At 44.7% G+C, this 17,697-nt stretch overlaps 1 protein-coding gene across 1 annotated transcript in view; it reads right to left on the bottom strand.

Moving 5' to 3' along the window:
* The window catches only part of PKD1L2 (polycystin 1 like 2), an 85,043-nt gene that overhangs the window by 21,707 nt on the left and 45,639 nt on the right, over positions 1-17,697 (bottom strand). Inside the window, exons 21-29 of the mRNA XM_011356680.2 lie at positions 15,659-15,878; positions 14,832-15,025; positions 11,033-11,263; positions 10,261-10,362; positions 8,134-8,312; positions 6,344-6,490; positions 4,767-4,966; positions 3,850-4,067; positions 2,864-3,080 (exon numbers count right to left, since the gene is read on the bottom strand). Coding sequence (XP_011354982.1) covers positions 2,864-3,080; positions 3,850-4,067; positions 4,767-4,966; positions 6,344-6,490; positions 8,134-8,312; positions 10,261-10,362; positions 11,033-11,263; positions 14,832-15,025; positions 15,659-15,878 — 1,708 coding nt within the window. The remainder of the gene's footprint in view (positions 1-2,863; positions 3,081-3,849; positions 4,068-4,766; positions 4,967-6,343; positions 6,491-8,133; positions 8,313-10,260; positions 10,363-11,032; positions 11,264-14,831; positions 15,026-15,658; positions 15,879-17,697) is intronic.

The raw sequence follows: 17,697 nt of genomic DNA, 5'->3' as shown, positions 1-17,697 counted from the left end.
AGGATTTGAATTGAACCCAGTTTGCCTGGTACCAAAGATGATCAGTCTTAATCTCTTTAACTCTTTTTAATTACTAAAATTGTAATATGCTTCTATAGAAGATAAGGTCTTTTTTAAAAAACAAAACCAGGATGTAGTTATCAGTCTTTAAAATTATTAACAATAATCCCTTAATAGCATCAAATATCGAGTCAGTGGCCAAGTTTCCCCCAATTATCTCTGGAATATTTTTCTACAGTTGTTTTGTTCAAATTTCAGCTTCCTAATTTAAAAAAAAAAATTCTTTTTTGGTTTGTTTTATATTAGAGGTAATATATATTTATTGAAAGAAAAAAAAGAATTTTAACATTTCCATTATCCCCTGTGTGTTCTAAGGGAAATGACCTCACCAGGTGGAACCAGGCCTGGGTCCCTCGACCCTGAGCTGGGAGGCTGGCACCCAGGGACATATTCTGCTGGGATGATAAGGGCCTTGAAGCATCTCCGCCCCATGATCTTTACCCAGTCAGCAGTGAGAAGTGAATGAGAAAATAACAGGTGCGTAGAGAAGGCTATGGCCCTTCTCAGAAGAGATGTTGGTAAAGGCCTAGGGCAGCATCAGCTCCTCATCCCTCTGACTCAAGCCTCCTCCTAAACAAACCCTCCTAACCTGGCCCTCCCTCATTGAAGCTGCAGCTAAAGGTTCCAGCATCGACAGCCTTCCTGTTGCAAGCACTCTGGCAGTGTTTCTGGAAGACGCCATCACTCCTAATCATAACACCACTTACTAAATTCCTGCTTTGTGTCAGGCTGCAGTCTAAGTGTTTCCTGTGTCTTATGATCTCATTCAGTTCTCATAAAAAGCTAAAGAGCTAGGTAGATCAATACTTCCATTTTATAGAAGAGGAAACTAAGTCTCAGAGAAGACAAGGAACTTGTCCAAAGTTGCACAGCTGTTACTGCAGCTGGGAGAGCCCCAGGGTTGGGTTGACTCCACAGTCCATGTTCTAAGGCCCATGCTATGAATGCCAGAGTCCCCAAACTCACGGCCTAGTGTCTGGTGCAAACATCAACAGAGCTCCTACAGGGATGACCTTCACAGGCAGCCCAAGTCTGGCTCTTTATGGCAAAACCTCCAGGGTGGCTGGAGCAAGCATCAACAGAGCTCCTACAGGGATGACCTTCACAGGCAGCCCAAGTCTGGCTCTTTATGGCAAAACCTCCAGGGTGGCTGGAGCATGGGGGTCAAGGTGGGGCTGACCATGTCAGGATGGGCCTGGCCTGGAGGGTCTTGAGTGCTATAGTAAGAAGTTGGGACCTCGTCTTGAAGGCAATGACTCAACATTCAGTGTGCGTAAGTCACCAAAATGAGTAGTTAAAATTGCAAATTCCTGGTCTCACCCCAGAAAATTTAATTCACTATATCAGAGGTGGAGCCAAGGAAAATGAATTCAGATTCCTCATTCTGTAGACTCTACTTTGTATTCTAAATAAGGTTTAGACAGTGACCAGCCTTGTATGTTAAAAATTGCAGCATTCTTAACCCACATCATTCACTGTGGCAGCCACTTACTACATGTGGCTGTTTAAATTAAAATTAATTAAAATTAAAGGTTTAGTTCATCAGTCACACTAGCCACATTTCAAGTGCTCAATAGTTACATGCGACTAGTGGCTGCCATATTGGACAGGGCAGATATAGAACTGTGAGATGTTCTAATGGACAGTCTTGTCTAAACACTGGTGGCGTTGATCTGGGTGGAAAATGTGCAGGAAAGGGGCAAGAGGAGAGTCAGAGACTAGTTCAAACCAGAATAATGTGCCATATATAGAAATTAATAAAAATTACACCATATTACCAAATTCTAGATGAATATTGTTTCAAAAGGCTCTCAGTTTAGGCCTGTTATCTCTGCCAGAGATTAACAAGTGTTAACGAGGTGTTAAAGACACAGTAGTACCAAACTAACACTTTCTCCTTGACTTAATTAGGATTGGAAGAGAATGAAGGAGTAACTTTTTCACTCTGTGATTCAGTGTTCTTTAATGTTTTTTACTGCCTGTCCATCATCTCATGTCCTGCCCCACACATTTGGAAATGGATCTAGTTTGACTTTGCATACCCCAACACTATAGAAAAAGAAACTGAAGCACAGAGAACTGAAGTAACTTGTCCAAGGTCACACAGCCCATCAGTGGCAGCGCCAAGATCCAGAGATGGTTCTTCTGAGTGACTCAAGTTATCAGGCTGCATACAGAAGAAGAACATACCTTTTTCTTTGTGCATTCCATAACGACCTTCTATGTTGAGGGCATCGCACACATGTGTTGTTGGGTGCTTTCTGTGTGTTGTATGGGAGCAGGCACAGGAGAAACAGTAGAGAAGAGGTGGTCTGATGACTCCTACCTCACAGAGCTCATGCTCCAAGAAGGACGGTCCAGACTTTAAACAACTCTTCACACAATTCATGATTTGGAAACAAGCAGTGTGAAAGCAATGCAAGAGAAGCTTGAGAGCTAAAGAGCATGCGGCTGGAGGCTTTGTTGCGGGCTGGGGGTTGGGTTGCTCCCCTGAGGTAGGGATGCTTACATCAAGACTAGAGGCTGAATACGAATTAGCTAAGCGAGGAGAGGAGAAAGAATGTGCTAGATTAAAGGACCAACATGTGCAAAGGCCTTTAGTAGGAAGGCAGCTTGGCCTTCTGAGGAGAGCAGGATACTTGTGGTACAGAGAGGGAGGCAGTGGCAAGTGGTTGGAGTGGAGGCCAATAAGAGAGACCCTAGTAAGACTTTTTGACCCCCTAGTAATATGGACATGGCCTTCAGTCCTCTCTTCACTTGGCCCCAATATGCCCCCTCTCAGCACAGAAACATCAGGACTTACCTTTCATTTGTATAGACCCAAGAGTAAGTGTTAAAGGGTCCTCTCGCTGTTTGGCTTCCTCCTGGAACATCTGCCCTGCCATGTTCTGCAGACAGATGACATCTTCCACTAAGGCCAACAATTGGTTGATGTCCATCAAGTTTGCTGAATCCCAGCCCAAGGTGGGAGATGGCACCTTAAGAGCTTTATATAGGGAGCTGACGAGTCTCCACATATCCTGCAAGTTGGCCCAGGTAGGATAAGGGGATGTGAGCCACAGATAAGAGGGGCAGCATAGTGGTCAAAAGCTTTCGCTCTGGGGTCAGACAAATCTGGGTTTGAATCCCAGCTCTCCACACTGAGACATGATATTGGACCATCCTGAGCTTCCATTTTGTCATCTATAAAATTCCTCTTCTAAGACTTGAACTGGTACATTCCAGGCTGTATTCCACAAAGTGTGGTACATAGTAGGTGCTCAGTATATGCTTATTGAGCGCATGAATGCAGAGGGAGTCCCTTCTGTGGGCTTAGCCTGTGATCTAAAATGAAGGTATGATATTTTATACATAGTACATAATAGGTACCCAAAAGTATGTATGTATGCATGTGTGTGTGTCTATAGGTTTTATGTGTATGTCTATGCATGAATGTATGTGTAAGTATGTATAAATGTGTATATGCATGTGCATGTGTACATGTGTGTGGATGTGTATATATATGTATGTGAGTGTGCATATATATGCATGCATGTACATGTTTGTAGGCATGTGAATTTCTGTGGTTATGTGCGAATGTGTACATGTGTGCGTGCGTGGTATGGGTATGTGTGTATGCATACATCTGTGTGTGTACATGTATGTGCATGCGTGTGTGTGTGCAGTTGATGAATCTTGATATCCGTTACTATCAGACAACATGAAGTTGCCAGGCCCCAAGCCCTAGTCTCCACCCCTACTTCTCCCCAGGTTGGAGCATCTCTCACACTGCCAAAGTTGAGGACATACCTTAGTCACCACTTCAGGTGTCAGAGGGCCATCCTCCATGGGCTGTGGTGTGGGGGCTGGGCTGAGGGACCCCCTATCCCTTTTCCCGGTGCTCTGCTCCTTAGTGACCCAAGGATGGGTGTTTCGGAAGATCTGAACAATTAAGAGGTTGATGGGGAACATGAGGAGAGAACTCTCCAGCCCAATCATCACTTCTTGCCAAGTGAATTCAATTTGACCTGAGGAAAAGGGAGGAAAAGGGTCAATGGGGGAGTCCCCTCCACCCCTTCCAGAAGGTGGCTATATGATAAGGATTAGCCTTGCCCAAAGAAATGCCTAGCTCTTTAGTGGCTCCTGGGAGATGACCTCTAAGCCCTTGAGATATCCTGCCTTATAGGTATGCCTTTGTTTAACTGGGGTCTTAGGCCACACCATCTAGTCTATGGTAACGATGTGACTTATGGTGGGGACCTTGACCACATGGCATTACCTCAGCCTTTGGAGAGGTTGGAGACCAAGGTCAGCCATGCAGGCAGTCAGCCGTGTCTACGTGAGCAAGCCCCAATAAAAACTCTGGACACTAAGGCTCAGGTAAGCATCTAGGTTGGCAATACTCCGTGCTTGTTGTCTCTCATCATTATCAGGAAGCGTGAGCACTGTCCACAACTCCATTAGGAGGAGAAAACTGAAAGTGCCATGCTTGGTCTGCCCTGGACCCTGCCCTATGTGCCTCTTCCCTTTCCTGGTTTTAATCTATATATGTTTTCTCTATAATAAGAATGAAGTATAATAACATTTCTCACTTCTGTGAGTCCTTCTAGTGAGTTATTGAAACTGAGGGTGGTCTTAGGAGTTCTGGAATTATGTGGCATTTTGGGGGCAGTGATGATTCATGTCCACCAGCCACTATCCCTGACTGCCATGACAGAGGGAATTACCCAAATCCATTTTTTGCTCAGCTGGGTCCTTGGGGACACCCCAGAACATGATGCTGGTCAGCATGGTACAAAGAATCAAGGAAAAGCAGCAGGACACCCTTTGGACACGGGTGAAGTTGCTCCGAGCTGAGCGGCTGAAAATAGAATACCAAATGTGTCCATCCTGGAAGTCCATGGAGGTCTTCATGAAAAACAGGTAGCTGTGGACAGGCAAGAAGAGAAGGACAGGCATTTAGGGAGACAGGAATTGAAGAAGGTCTCTTTAGAGTAGTCGAGATGAGAGGGGGGATTTGTTTCTAAGATTTATCATCTATATTTTTCTATTATAGAAGAAATACAGCATCATTGCAACAGTTAATGATGGGGACTCTGGACAGAGTGGCTTGGAATCCTAGACTGCCCACTTACCAGCTGTGTGACCTCAGGCAATTTACTCTTTGTACCTCAGTCTACTCATCTGCAAAATGGAGGTAATAACAGAACCTGCCTCACCAGATTGTTGAAAGGATTAAAACTGATAATTTTTGTGAAGCATTTGGTAAAGTAGCTGGCATATAGGTGAGTGTTCATCAGTGTTAGAAATTATTATTTTTATTGTAATTTTAATATAATAATATAACTATATTATTGAATTTGTTACAATTAGAGCACTAGAGGATAGTGGTTAATAATTCCAGGCTCTGGATTCAGTCTTAGTTTGAGAGAATAAAAATTACCACAAGATCTCTGAAAGTAGCACCATATTCCCTTTAATCCATGTTATTTCTCTATGAGTAGAATATACTTTAACCACAGGAGCTCTTCAAGGGCCTGGATTCTCCTGAGAGTGTGCAGAGCTGATATTCCCAGCTGGCGCCTGTTCTGATTGGTCAATGCCAACATCCTCTAGGGTTGAATAATACTTGGATCATAACTCTGGGGTGTGTGGATAGCTTGGACCCAGAGTAAAGGTGTATAAAGAGAGAGGTCAGTTGCCAACAACAGTGATTTTCCACATGATTGTTCTACTCATTCAGCAAATATTTGGTGAGCCTGTTGCTGTGTGCCAGGTGCTCTGCTGGGCAACAGGCCTTCATGGTTGGAATGACATGGTCCTGCCTTTGGATAGCTCCTTGTCTACTTTCCAGGAATCACATGTTTTGATTCAACTGGAGGATAATATCTGCTCCTGTAGTTGGGCACTTACTCTGAGCCACTCACTGTGCTGAGGACACTACCTACATTGTTTCATGGGACCTGCATAGGTGCCCTTTGGGGTAGGCACATTTGACAACTCATTTTTCAGATTTGGAAGCTGAGAACTGGAAAGATGAGAGACTTATCCAAGGTCATGCAGCAAGTCAGTAGCAGGCATGTGGGAAACAGACTTTTTAAAAATCTAACTCAAAAGCCATTTAAAGAGGTCATAAACCCAAATGCCTAAAGGGGCCCAGGTAGATGTAAATAAGTCAAGTAAATGAGTAGAGTAGTTTGGAAGTAAATGTGCTTTTATTTGGCTGAAACTAGATTATGATGCAACTTCCTTAAAGATGAAAGAACAGAGTAAACAGCATTTGCTTAAAAAGAAAAAAAAGTACCTAAATTGTTTCCTGTCCTGCTCTGTGGCCACCGGAAATACTTTGTCAAGAACACAGTCTCCAACATTGATAGACAGCCACGAGTTGCAGAGAAAATACCACTTCTGGTCCATCACTAGGTCATGCACCAGCACCCGGCTCACATACCTGGAGAAGAGACCTATGCTTTTGAGGACAAGGTTAGGGGACAAGACTTCCTTAGATACCATGAAAGTAACACCTTTGCAAACTTTGAGCCCAAGAACAAGAGCTCCTGGAAAGAGAGGCTTTATATTTTTCTTCACTATTCTTGGTGCCTTGATCAAAATGCCCTGATCATTGGGTGAATTTGGCTTCATGTTAGGAGCTCAGCTAGAGTACAGAGCCAGGCAGGTATTGATGGCTGCCATGTTTTCACAGATATGCAGCAAGAGGGTGCATTCTGGAACTATTAACCCAGACACAGGGAAGCAAGCCCAGGGCCAGCGTCCAGATACAAGTGAGGAAAGCCGTGTTGTCTAGATGTGTGTGTTCAGGGAGATGCAGACTTAGGTACACAAAATCTGATCCTCTCGTGGGCTTCCACCCAGAGAATGAGCCTACCATCTATCTTGGACTCAGGACTTCATAGATATCATCTAACCTGAGTTAAGCCTTTGAAGCCTGGGGAAGAAATGAAATCATCTTGCCTCTGCTGGGATGTCAGATCCAGCGGCAACCAATTTTTCTGTTGCTTTACAGCCAATAAGAATAGCAATGATATCAGTAGTCACTCTTTACTGAGTATTTACTGTATATTAAGGACTATGCTAAGAAGCGTCTAACATGAATTTTCTCATTTCTGGGAGGACATCCCTGTCAGACATGCCAGCGCCACATCTGTTGAGGTCACACATCCACTTGACATCCAGTGACTGATGGGTCCAGTGCCCAGGCATGATCAAGAACTAGGCATCTCAAACCAACTTGGGACAGCTCCAGAGCTTTCCAGGAGGTCAGCTGGGCTGTTGTTATTGCATCAAAAGTTTGCTCATTCTGCTTCCTTCTCTCCCTTCGCAGACGCTGACCCCAGGTACTCTTTGATAAATACCCTGCATGTGCAACTCCATCTCAGAGTCTGCTCTGTGAGAACCAACCTATAGCTGAGACACTTAAGTATTAATATTTAATTCCTTAGGTAAATCAAAGACAGCAATATAACTGCTGTGTTTTTCTAAAGCAGCCAGCTGCTGATGGAAACCACTCATCCAAGTTACTAGATTTGGCCTCAGACAGAATGGGGAGGAGTCTTAGCCCCAAGCTTGCCACCTAGGTGACTTTGGGCGAGTCACTTATCTTCCCTGAGCTTAGATTTTCCCACATGTAAAACAAGGATAATCACAGCACTTGTGAAGATGACTTTAGCTTAGTGTTCAGTGGCAGCAACTGTTCTTGCTTCTTCTACCAGAGAATCAGCTCAGTGTCTCATTTAGTCTCCTCTTATTAGGCAAGATTTGTCTTCATACGAGGTATCTACGCCCATTTTACAGATGCAGAGACTGGGAGCTAAATGACAGTTTGATGCTGCAAAAGTGCCAAGTGTGGGGCTAGCACTGGATCCCAAGGCTGTTGCTTCTAGTTTCTCTCCTAGCTACTCATTCAATCTGTGTGGCCCATGGACTGGTGGGCCTCTCTGACTCTCAGTCTCCTTATCTATGAAATAGGGATTTATTCTATGTATCTTGCAGAGGCTTGTGAAGATCAGCAAGGCAGCAAATGCACACTGGCCTGGTGCTTAGTAGGTTCTTGTAGTTTGCTCACCCTTGACTCACCAGGAAGGCCGATCCCCTGAGTTGTCATGCCATAGCCGTAAGCTCCTGAGTTCCCCCAGGGGGAACAGGGTGGAGAGTAGGAAGACATCCACTCCTCCTCGCTCAAAAACCGGGATGTCAGGGTCTGACAGGTGGTGGGGCTCACTCTCTCCATCCAGGCCATATAGGGTGACAGTCACCTGAAATCCAGAGACCAGGAGTGACCAACTCCACATGGTAACTAAGCCCCACTGGCTATTTCATTAGAAGTATCCCCAAACCAGGAAAATCAGCAAAGCATGGCCCTTTTACCCTCTCTTCTCCTTTCATGTTGGGCTTGCCTAAGTTATTTTTCAGTTGTGTGAAGATTTGGGGTGATGCTATCTGTCTTCAAGATGAGTTATACTCATAAAATGCTTCCTGGTGACCTTTTCAAACTTCCCATATGTTTATTTGTAAGAGAGCACTCCCTATGCTCACATCCAGCTGCCAGCAGCTGCATCTCTTTCCTTGGGCATTTCTTTGGCTATTAGAGTAGCTGGCCAAAAGAGCCAGAGAATGAATGGCCGCTGTAATGGGGTCCTCCACCACTGACGTTGAAGTTTGTGTTCTTTACGATTTTCTAGAGCTCCTATTGGGATCAGGTTCCAGTTGCCCAGAAGGGAAATATGTTGATTATGCACTCGTTATTGGTTCCTTCTTCTTCCTGTCAGCTTCCCGCTCCCATACTGGGGCATCCTAGGATCCTCTCCCAAATAACTACTTGTGCCGAAATCCTTGTTTCAGAGTCTGCTTTTCCACTATATAGGGTTTCTCTACTACAGACATTCTAGGTCAGATAATTCCTTGCTCTGGGGGCTGTCTTGTGCATTGTAGCATGTTTAGCAGCATCCCTGGCCTCTACCCACCAGATACTAGTAGCATCTCCCAAGTTGTGACAACCAAAAATGCCTCCAACATCGCCAACTGTCCACCTGGGGCAATATCGCCCCTAGTTGAGAACCACTTGTACTAGGGGAACTCAAACTAAGACAATATCAGATTGAAATGTGACTGTAACTCTCCATGATGAGAATGGCCTGTAGATTAGAGGCTTTTTCTTCTTCCTGTTAAGATCGACTCTTAGTGTCAAACAGAAGTGAGATGGATGTTTTATTAGATGGATGGAATTGATTCCTATGTTTATTTAACAAATAGTTACTGAGCACTTATTCTGTTTTAGACATTTGGCCGAAGACCTAAGACACAGCAATAAATAGAAATAAAACAAATTTTAAAATAAAAATAAAAAATCAAACAAATATATACATAAATAAAAATAAGATTAAAAAATAAAAAATAAACAGATTAATGCCCTGATCTAATGAACCCTAATGTCATTTTTTGAAAAAACAATGGAGCTTTTTCCAGGACAACATATAAAATATCAGTGGTTCTCAAGATGTGTTCCATGGAGCTCTCGGTTTTGTTAAAGGAACCTTGGAGGCTGCTGCAAGGGATAATGTATTTTAATGATGGATATGGTGCAGGGCAGACATATCTAAAGATTCTGAGACATTACAGAGACAAACTGTTGTATGCTCCATGGCTAAATGCTCAAGGATTTCAGAGAATCCATAAATAAATGAAATAGTTTACTACCTCTAGTCAGCCTGTTCAAGGACAGACAGCTCAGTCTGACTTCTTAGCGAGATGCCACCTAATCAGTTTACCTACAAAATGTAATTCAAGACTCATTGTTTTCAAAAAGTAGGTATTCTTTCTCTTTCCTTCTTCCCCTCTCTTTTATAAATTCTGTTTTCCCTTTATTCTTTTGTAAGTTTATTGACTATTCTTGATATGTGAGCAAATTTGCATGCAGGTAACCAACTAACTGCCTAGTTATTCTTTGATAGAGATAAGAAGAGTCTATGCTAGACCACAGTTCTTCCTTAACCCACTCCTCCTTTATCTTTTCAACTATTGGGGCTTCAGGTGACATTTTGTTTGACAGTTCTTTCCTATAAAAAACAAAAAGCAAGATATTAAAAATAACAAACACCCTACAACACCAAATTCACTGCACTCAAATAACCCAACGATGGACTGGCAGGAACTTTGTTGGGTGGGAAATGCTGATCAGCTGAGGGATGGTGCATGGTCAGGTACCTTCGAAGAAGTAGCTGCCCCTCTCCGGTGCCCAGTGTAGACTGTCACCAGGTAGTGGTACTGGGCAAAGGGATCATTGTCCTCCAGCACTGTGACCTTCACCTGGACAGAAGGACTGAGTTAGGAGAATGCTCTGCTCAGTGGGTTCATCTACTGCACACAAGCCAAGACTAAGGTGGACACTCGTGACAGTTAAAGGGGGAAAGCAAAATTTTATCTTATTTATCCTTCTCATCAGGTGAGAACAAGTGAAACAAAAACTTTAAACTGAAAAGTACAAAATGTATTTGTTAAATATAACTCAAAGCAATCAAATTGGAAATGAACTTGGTGTTAAGCTGAGCATGTTCAATGTTTGATATAATTTCTCAGAGCATTGGAACCATATTGTGCCCCTAAGGGAATTTAAAAAGAATGAATGTTAAAGTAGTAAAAAGCCAGAGTTGGCCAGAGGTCAATGGAAGGCTTGTTGCCCCAGTTGCTGAGGTGCTGTTGTCAGGGATCAAAGCCACCTTTGTTGAGGTCATGCACCCTCCTAGGAAGGCCAACACCCAATGGCAGATTGATGTGGTACCTGGCTGTGATCAAGACCAGGACATCTCAACCCAATCTGGAGAGCTCTGGAACTCCCCGTGTGGTGTGGGGCTATTGATGGGCTCCATTCTAGCTCAACTTCTCCCTCTGGTCATCCACCCTTTTTCCCTCCCTTTCCATGGGCTGATCCCAGGCACTCCTTTTCCCCCTCCCATTCCTGGGGACCGTACAACCTCACCTTGGCCTGATCCTGAGCATCTTTCCTCCTTGCCCAGATTATCACCAGCACATAGGCCACACAGAGGCAGCCCACGGTGGTCACAACCACGGGGTTGTCCTCGAAGGTGGCAAAGAGCTCACCAGTCTGACGGACATCGATGGCATTAGGAATCACGAGGAATGTGCTTCCAAAGAAAGTGAGGTGGTTGCAGAGGCAGTGTGTCTGGGAGAGAGTGGTCTGTGATCCCACCTGCAATTGCAAAGAGGCCCTGGTGGAAATGCAAGCGTATCCTTGGCTCTCTTGAGCCCAAATGATGGAATGATGAAGCATATACACTGACCTGGGGAGGGGCTGGGGAGCCTGCTGGGAGACCAGCTTCAGAATTCCTCTTGGGATTTTTTATTTAATTAAAAATTAATTCTAAAATGCAGAGAATAGTAGATTTAACAAACATCTTTGCACCCATCATTCTCAGTGGGCAACTGCCTGTTTTGCCAGTCTGCTTTGCCTCTTTTAGACAAATATTGCAAGTAAAGCAGAAGTCTCCTCTGTCCTCCACTATCCATAACCAACTATTATCACACTTTGGTGTAAATCATTCCAGTCTATTCTCCCACTTGATACTTATTCATTGGACAGATATTCATTGAGTGCTAATTCTGGGCCAGGCAATGGGGTAGGTGCTGAGAGGACATTCAGGGTGACCAGTTCATTTGTTTGCCAGGGACTTTTCTACTTTTCAGAGTGAAAGTTTGGAGTCCTGGGAGCCCCCTCAGGCCTGGGCAAGCTGAGATAGTTTGTCATTTTTACACTGAAGAGCAAAAGAAGACTAAGACTGGGGGAACCATGCAAAAGAAAGAGAAGGACAAATGTTTAATCTGAGCTGGTATCTTAGCACCAGGAAAGTATTCCCTAAACTTGACCCCTCCCCACTTTAGATCTAGGCACCTGGGACCCTTGTCTTGGGCTTATCCTTGGAAGGGTCCCACTCTAGCTGTTCTCAGGCTGCACCCCTCTACACAGGATGAGGAGTTGGAGCAAAAGGAATACTCTCACCACAGCACAGAACACTCAGCCAGAACTTAGGCACAGCCTTGAGTAACCCTGAGAATGAGCCCCTCCTTAAATTTTGCACTCTAAATGCCTCATTTGCCTTACCTTAGTCTCAGCTCTGGGACCTAGAACCTCAGAATTCCCTGTTTTCAAGGCCTGCACAGATCTGTTCCTCAGGATCGTTTTTCCATGGTGGACTGGCTACTGGTGTGCCCACCCCTAGACATGAGTGTGGCCAGATGTGGCTATCAGGGATGGGGCATGTGAATGGAGCTTGGGCACATGGTCCCATGTGTCATAGGACCATGAGATTGGGAGTGGGGCAACAGGAACGGGCCAGGGCAGGGACCCTCATTTGCTATTTTACTTCATACCCTGTACTTAGGGGCAGGCCTTCCCTAAAGCCCTTGGCTAGCTTGAAACCTCCCTGCAGGACCATGTGGTGGGTAAAGAAGATTTAGTTCAACTCCACAACCAAGCACCATTTTTTCCTTTCAAGTTCCACCACGAGGTGGTAAAGTGGGAAGGAGCAGAAAACAGTGGTCTGTGGAAAGTTCTCTGCTCAACGCCTAGTGATGAAGAACCTACCACAGCCCAAATATGCCCCAACAGGTAACTCTTGTTTCTTTTTCTTAAACGATCCACCCAGCAAAGGCTGACCCCTCCACATGGGCATGGCACCAACTGTTCATCAGTACTACATGGGTCTTAGTTCTGTATTTGTTCCATTGTTTCTCTTGTTTCTCAATCCTGGCCAGCATTAGGCATGTAGCTGTGGGGCTTACCAAAACACTTGGCACACCTGGAAGGGGTAGAGCTGGTTTCAGAGAAGAAACCCAAGCAGATGCCTGTGACAAGACCATTTCACTGCTGGGAGCCTAGGAACCAGACTTGATTTATGCCTAAGATCTTTGCCCTCCTAGGTTTTCACAAAGACCTGGCGGGCAGTGGCTTTCTCAACCTCTTCCAGTATGAGGGCCACTTTAAACATTGGAAATTAATCTGTGCATCCCTTCATAAGAGTAGTTGCACCTTTAGTATCCTTTGAGAAAAGATGTAAGAATATGGTTCTCAGACCCCTTGGAATTATTTTGTCTCTACCCCGTGACAAGGTCTATAGCCCATAAATTTGGAACTTTTTTAAAGCTATTTAGAGAATTCAGCGGTGGTTTTCCATCTAAACTTGATGATCCCATTTACTTATTTATGGCTCCTCATTGATCTCTATATATCTATATCTGAATAATTATATCTAAATCTGTATCTATAATGAACATCAAGTATACAATATTAGATTAATACAATTTTTGGCCTATGACACACTTCCACATATGACCTTTGTACGTCCCACATTCATGTATGTACGCATTAGTAGATGTATATTTTTAATAACATAATGAGCACCTGAGAACTCACGACTCTACTCAAAAGCTAGGAACTTTCTAGTAACTTACATTTAGCTTAGTGATCCTTCCCTAGCATGTCCCCATACTTCCCATTTTCAGATGGGAAAGCTCAGAGAGGTGGGATGACTCGTCCAAGATCACTTTGCTAGAATTGATGAAGTGGAATGGGACCCAAGTCTGTCTGATGGCAGAGCTCATGCTGCCAGCCCCTATACCATCCCACTTTCCGAACCTCAGGTCTAAGGGCAGCCTGCAGTGGGCATTCTGTGACAGCAGCATCAAGATCAGACAGCTTCTGGGAATGAGGACTCTGGAAGGTTTAACACACCCAGGGTCTCATTCACCAGGTATGAAGGCCTGTGCTGCGAGCATGGGGAGCCTGCTGTGCCTTGGGCATCTCTGTGCACCCTTGTCTCTTCCTGGAACTTTGGGGAACTCCCTGTGTGTGGCAGCTGGAAACTATGGCAAGAGTTGACAAGGAAGGTGAAGCTGCAGCAGAAAGAAACCCAGAAGGAACTCAGCTCTGAGTCCCCTTCTGTGTTTCTGTTAGGACCTGGCTTCTTAACACTACTTGTGACTGTTGTCATTTGACATGTGTGTGCCATTTGCTGGGCTCAGTCTTGCTGAGCCCCTAGATGGCACGTAGCTCTATATCACTAAGTCTTATGTTCTGGAGACAGAGTCCCAGCTTCCTCTATCTACTAGGTGAGGGCTTTGGGACAAGTTAGTTGAGTTTCCTGAGCCTTTATTTTACCACCTATAAAGTGTGAATAGCAAAGATCTTCAAGAGTTATTATGAAGATGTGATGCGATAACACAAGTAAAGCATGGAACACGGTACCTGGCATAGAATAAAGGACTCGGCTATGAGTTCAGTTCCTTGGAAATGACACTCTGTCTTCCCTCGTTAACCCAGAGTCAGCAGGGCTTCTCAGTTAGTTGTCCATTCATTCAACAGTCATTTGTTCCCAATGGTGCATAAAGCACTGTTTCTGTTTCAGGTGGCTCTCAGTGTACCAAGGGAACAAACATCTTTCAGTGATCTCCTAAGTGCACATAGAACCAGCACTCCACTTAGAGCTATGGAGGAGGCAGACCTATGTGCTCTGAGACTTCACAGTAGGAAATCTGACCTAGCTAGGGAGTTGAGAAGTTTTTGGAGGAAGTGACACTTCATGTGGGATCTGAAGGAGGCGTTAACTAGGCTGGGGGTGGGAGTGGGGCATTCCAGGCTCATATGCAAAGGCATTGTGGAGGGGCCAAAGATGGTGCACCAAAGTCACTAAAAGGGGATGCTAAATGACTGGGACACACCCAACCAAGCTGCTCTGTCTTCTTCTCCCCTTCCCTCTCCTTACCTGGCACCCAGAGTTATCCCAAGTTCCCTGGCCCTCATCCCAGAACACACAGTGGGACAGGAAGGTGGTGATGCCAACTGTAAGGTCCCTGCCAGGGGTTGGCTCCAGGTCAGACTCAGGGATCACAGTCAGATAGTAGACACCTTCTCCAAAATGCAGGTCCTCTGGGCTCAGGATCCATGTGGACATCCCATCTGCAAGAAAAGGGAGCTCTAGGTCAGCCTGAAGCCTTGTGGAGACTGGGTCTAACATTATGGAAGAGGGGGACCAAGGCAGGTTGGCAGGGAAGCCTACCCTGATGGTCTCCTCAATGTACTAGGAGTACCCTCTCCTCCTGAAACCAGGAGCATAGAAGAGACACTCCCGGCTCAGAGCACGGCTGCCAAGTCAGACAGATGAGGGCTCAAATTCTGACTGTTTATTCTTAGCTATGTTACTTTGGACCAGTTACTTAATCTCTGTTTTTATCTAGAAAGGAAAGATTTCAATAGTCCCCATTCTTGAGGGTTGTTATGAGAATTATATTGAGGTCAGTTCTATAAGTGGTTGTCAGCTTCTTTAGGGCATATAGTAAGTGCTTACCTAATATTACTGGATGATGAGGATAATAATAAAAATAATAATAATAATTGTTATTTTTATTATTAATCAGTAGTAGAAGTAGTAGTAGTAATAGTCGTAGTTATAATCCCACCAACAAAAATATGTCCTTAATATAACAAGTGTTTTTCTTTTTTTCTTTTTCCCTTTGGCTTCTGATTCTCAAGTTTTAAGCTGGTCATACCCCCAGGAAGCAGCTCTAGAAACTGGCCTGATGATGGGACTACCTGGAACAGCCATTGGTGGAAGGTGAGCTTTGGCATCATAGCTGGTCTTGTTGGGGTGGTAGCCATAGCCCAGGCAGAGCATGAGTGGGATGTCAGGTCTCCAGTGTAGCTGGATCCCCAGAGCCATGCCCCTTAAAGTCATGTTCACCCACAAAGCTTCAGGACTGATCAGGTTCAACACAGTTGGCTCACTATATCTTGAAAGCCGAGGCAGCAGGATCTGTCATCAGAAACGATCAAGTCAAGGGTATGCCAAGATGGAAATGTCAGTGAGCATCAGAGCTGCTGTACAGAGCTGGGCAGGGTGAGCACCTGGGGAACTGAAAGCCACTCTGTCTGTGCTTTGCTCATTCTACTAGTTTCCTGGGGCGGCTGTAACAAGTGACTACAAACTTGGTGTCTTAAAAACAACACAAATTTGTTATCTTATAGTTTTGTAAGCCAAAAGTCCAAAATCAGCTTCACAGGGTTGAAGTTGGCAGGGCCAATTTCTTCTGGAGGCTCTATGGAAGAATCCACATCTTTGCCTTCTCTAGCTTCTGGAGGCCACCTGCATCCCTTGGCTCATGGCCTCTTTCTCCTATTACCCCAACCTCTTCTATCATCAAATCACCTTTTCCTCTTAGGAAATCAGCTTCCCCTGTGCTTCTCTCTTATAAAGACCTTGTGATGACATTAGACCCACCCAAATAATCCAGGATCATCTCTATCTCAAGATCCTTAACTTAAATCACATTTGCAAAGTTTCTTTTGTCATGCTAGGTAACCTTCATAGGCTCAGGGCTGAGGACATAGATATCTTGGGGGCTTTTATTAAGCCTACCATGCTCATCAAGCTATGCACCCCAGTTGGGGCCACATCTGCACAGAAAGAGAGGAGACTTTTCCTAATTTGCACAGAAGTGCTGTGTGAACTAGTGGTGGGGTTTAAAGTGTTGAGCAAGTAAGTATAAGTTAGGAGCACAGGCCAGAGAGGGAGAGAGACCTCTATTTGGATCTTGGTTCTACCCTATATTAGCTTTGGGACCTCCAGCCAATTAACGAACTGTTTTGAGCCTCAGTTTCTTGCCATCAATAGACTGCATAGACTCATTGACTATTAAAAATGATATCATACAAAATATTTAGCCAAGTGCCAGCACACAATAACCCTCAACAATTCGTCACTGCTATTACTCTTATATTAGCAATTCTCATAACCACTCTCTATTTAATCAGCTCTGCAAATTAACTGATGCTGTCCATTCCCTTTTTAAAACAGACTGATTGATGCCCACTGTGCACTGCTTGCTTATGCCTGGAGGTTCTCCATGGTAGATGAAGGAATGTGCAATTCAGCTCTCCCTTCCAGGAAGGATCTGCTGCCCAATCACAGGGAGTGTGGTCAACAGACATGCTTCAGCTCCCAGCTCCTTCAGGGTGTGCCCCGGCCACCGAGACTCACCTTGCCTGAGGGCCACCTTTTCTGGCGCCACCTGCTTTCAGTGACTGAGAGAAGAGGGGGGTATGAGATCCAGACATATTGACCTAATGTGAGACACTCTCGTTTCTTTTGTACCCGTGGGATTTCAGTGTATGGAGTTGACTGAGTGATGACATGGAGAGGACAATGCTATTGAAAGAAGAATTTATTACTTACATTTCCTGAGAGGAGGGACCTGCCATGCCACTCAGGGCCACAGGAGGAACACCAGGAGGCAGAAGCTGGCATGGCAGGTGAGGTGAAGCCTAGGCCATGGCCTTTATTGGGGTTTCCAAGAGAACAGAAGGGCATGGCAGAGTGAGTTTAGGATTGACCAGTTTGAGCATTAGCAGGCTTAGGCTATAGGGGTGGTCTCTAATTGCCTGGTACCTGGCCCTGGGATGATTTTAGTCAGAGCTGAATATTGTCTTCAGATAGAGAGGATAGCTGAGGAATAGAGTCAGGATTGGTCAGTTTGCATATGAAAAGCATGCCCTGGCAGAGACCTGGAAGGGACAGTATCTTTCTGCCAGCAAAATTTTTAAGATATGGAAACAACTAAGGTACAGAAAATAAC

The sequence above is a fragment of the Pteropus vampyrus genome, unplaced genomic scaffold (genome assembly GCF_000151845.1).
Source record: "Pteropus vampyrus isolate Shadow unplaced genomic scaffold, Pvam_2.0 Scaffold29, whole genome shotgun sequence".
In the NCBI taxonomy this organism is placed as follows: domain Eukaryota; kingdom Metazoa; phylum Chordata; class Mammalia; order Chiroptera; family Pteropodidae; genus Pteropus; species Pteropus vampyrus.
This window is presented reverse-complemented; position numbering and strand designations above follow the sequence as displayed.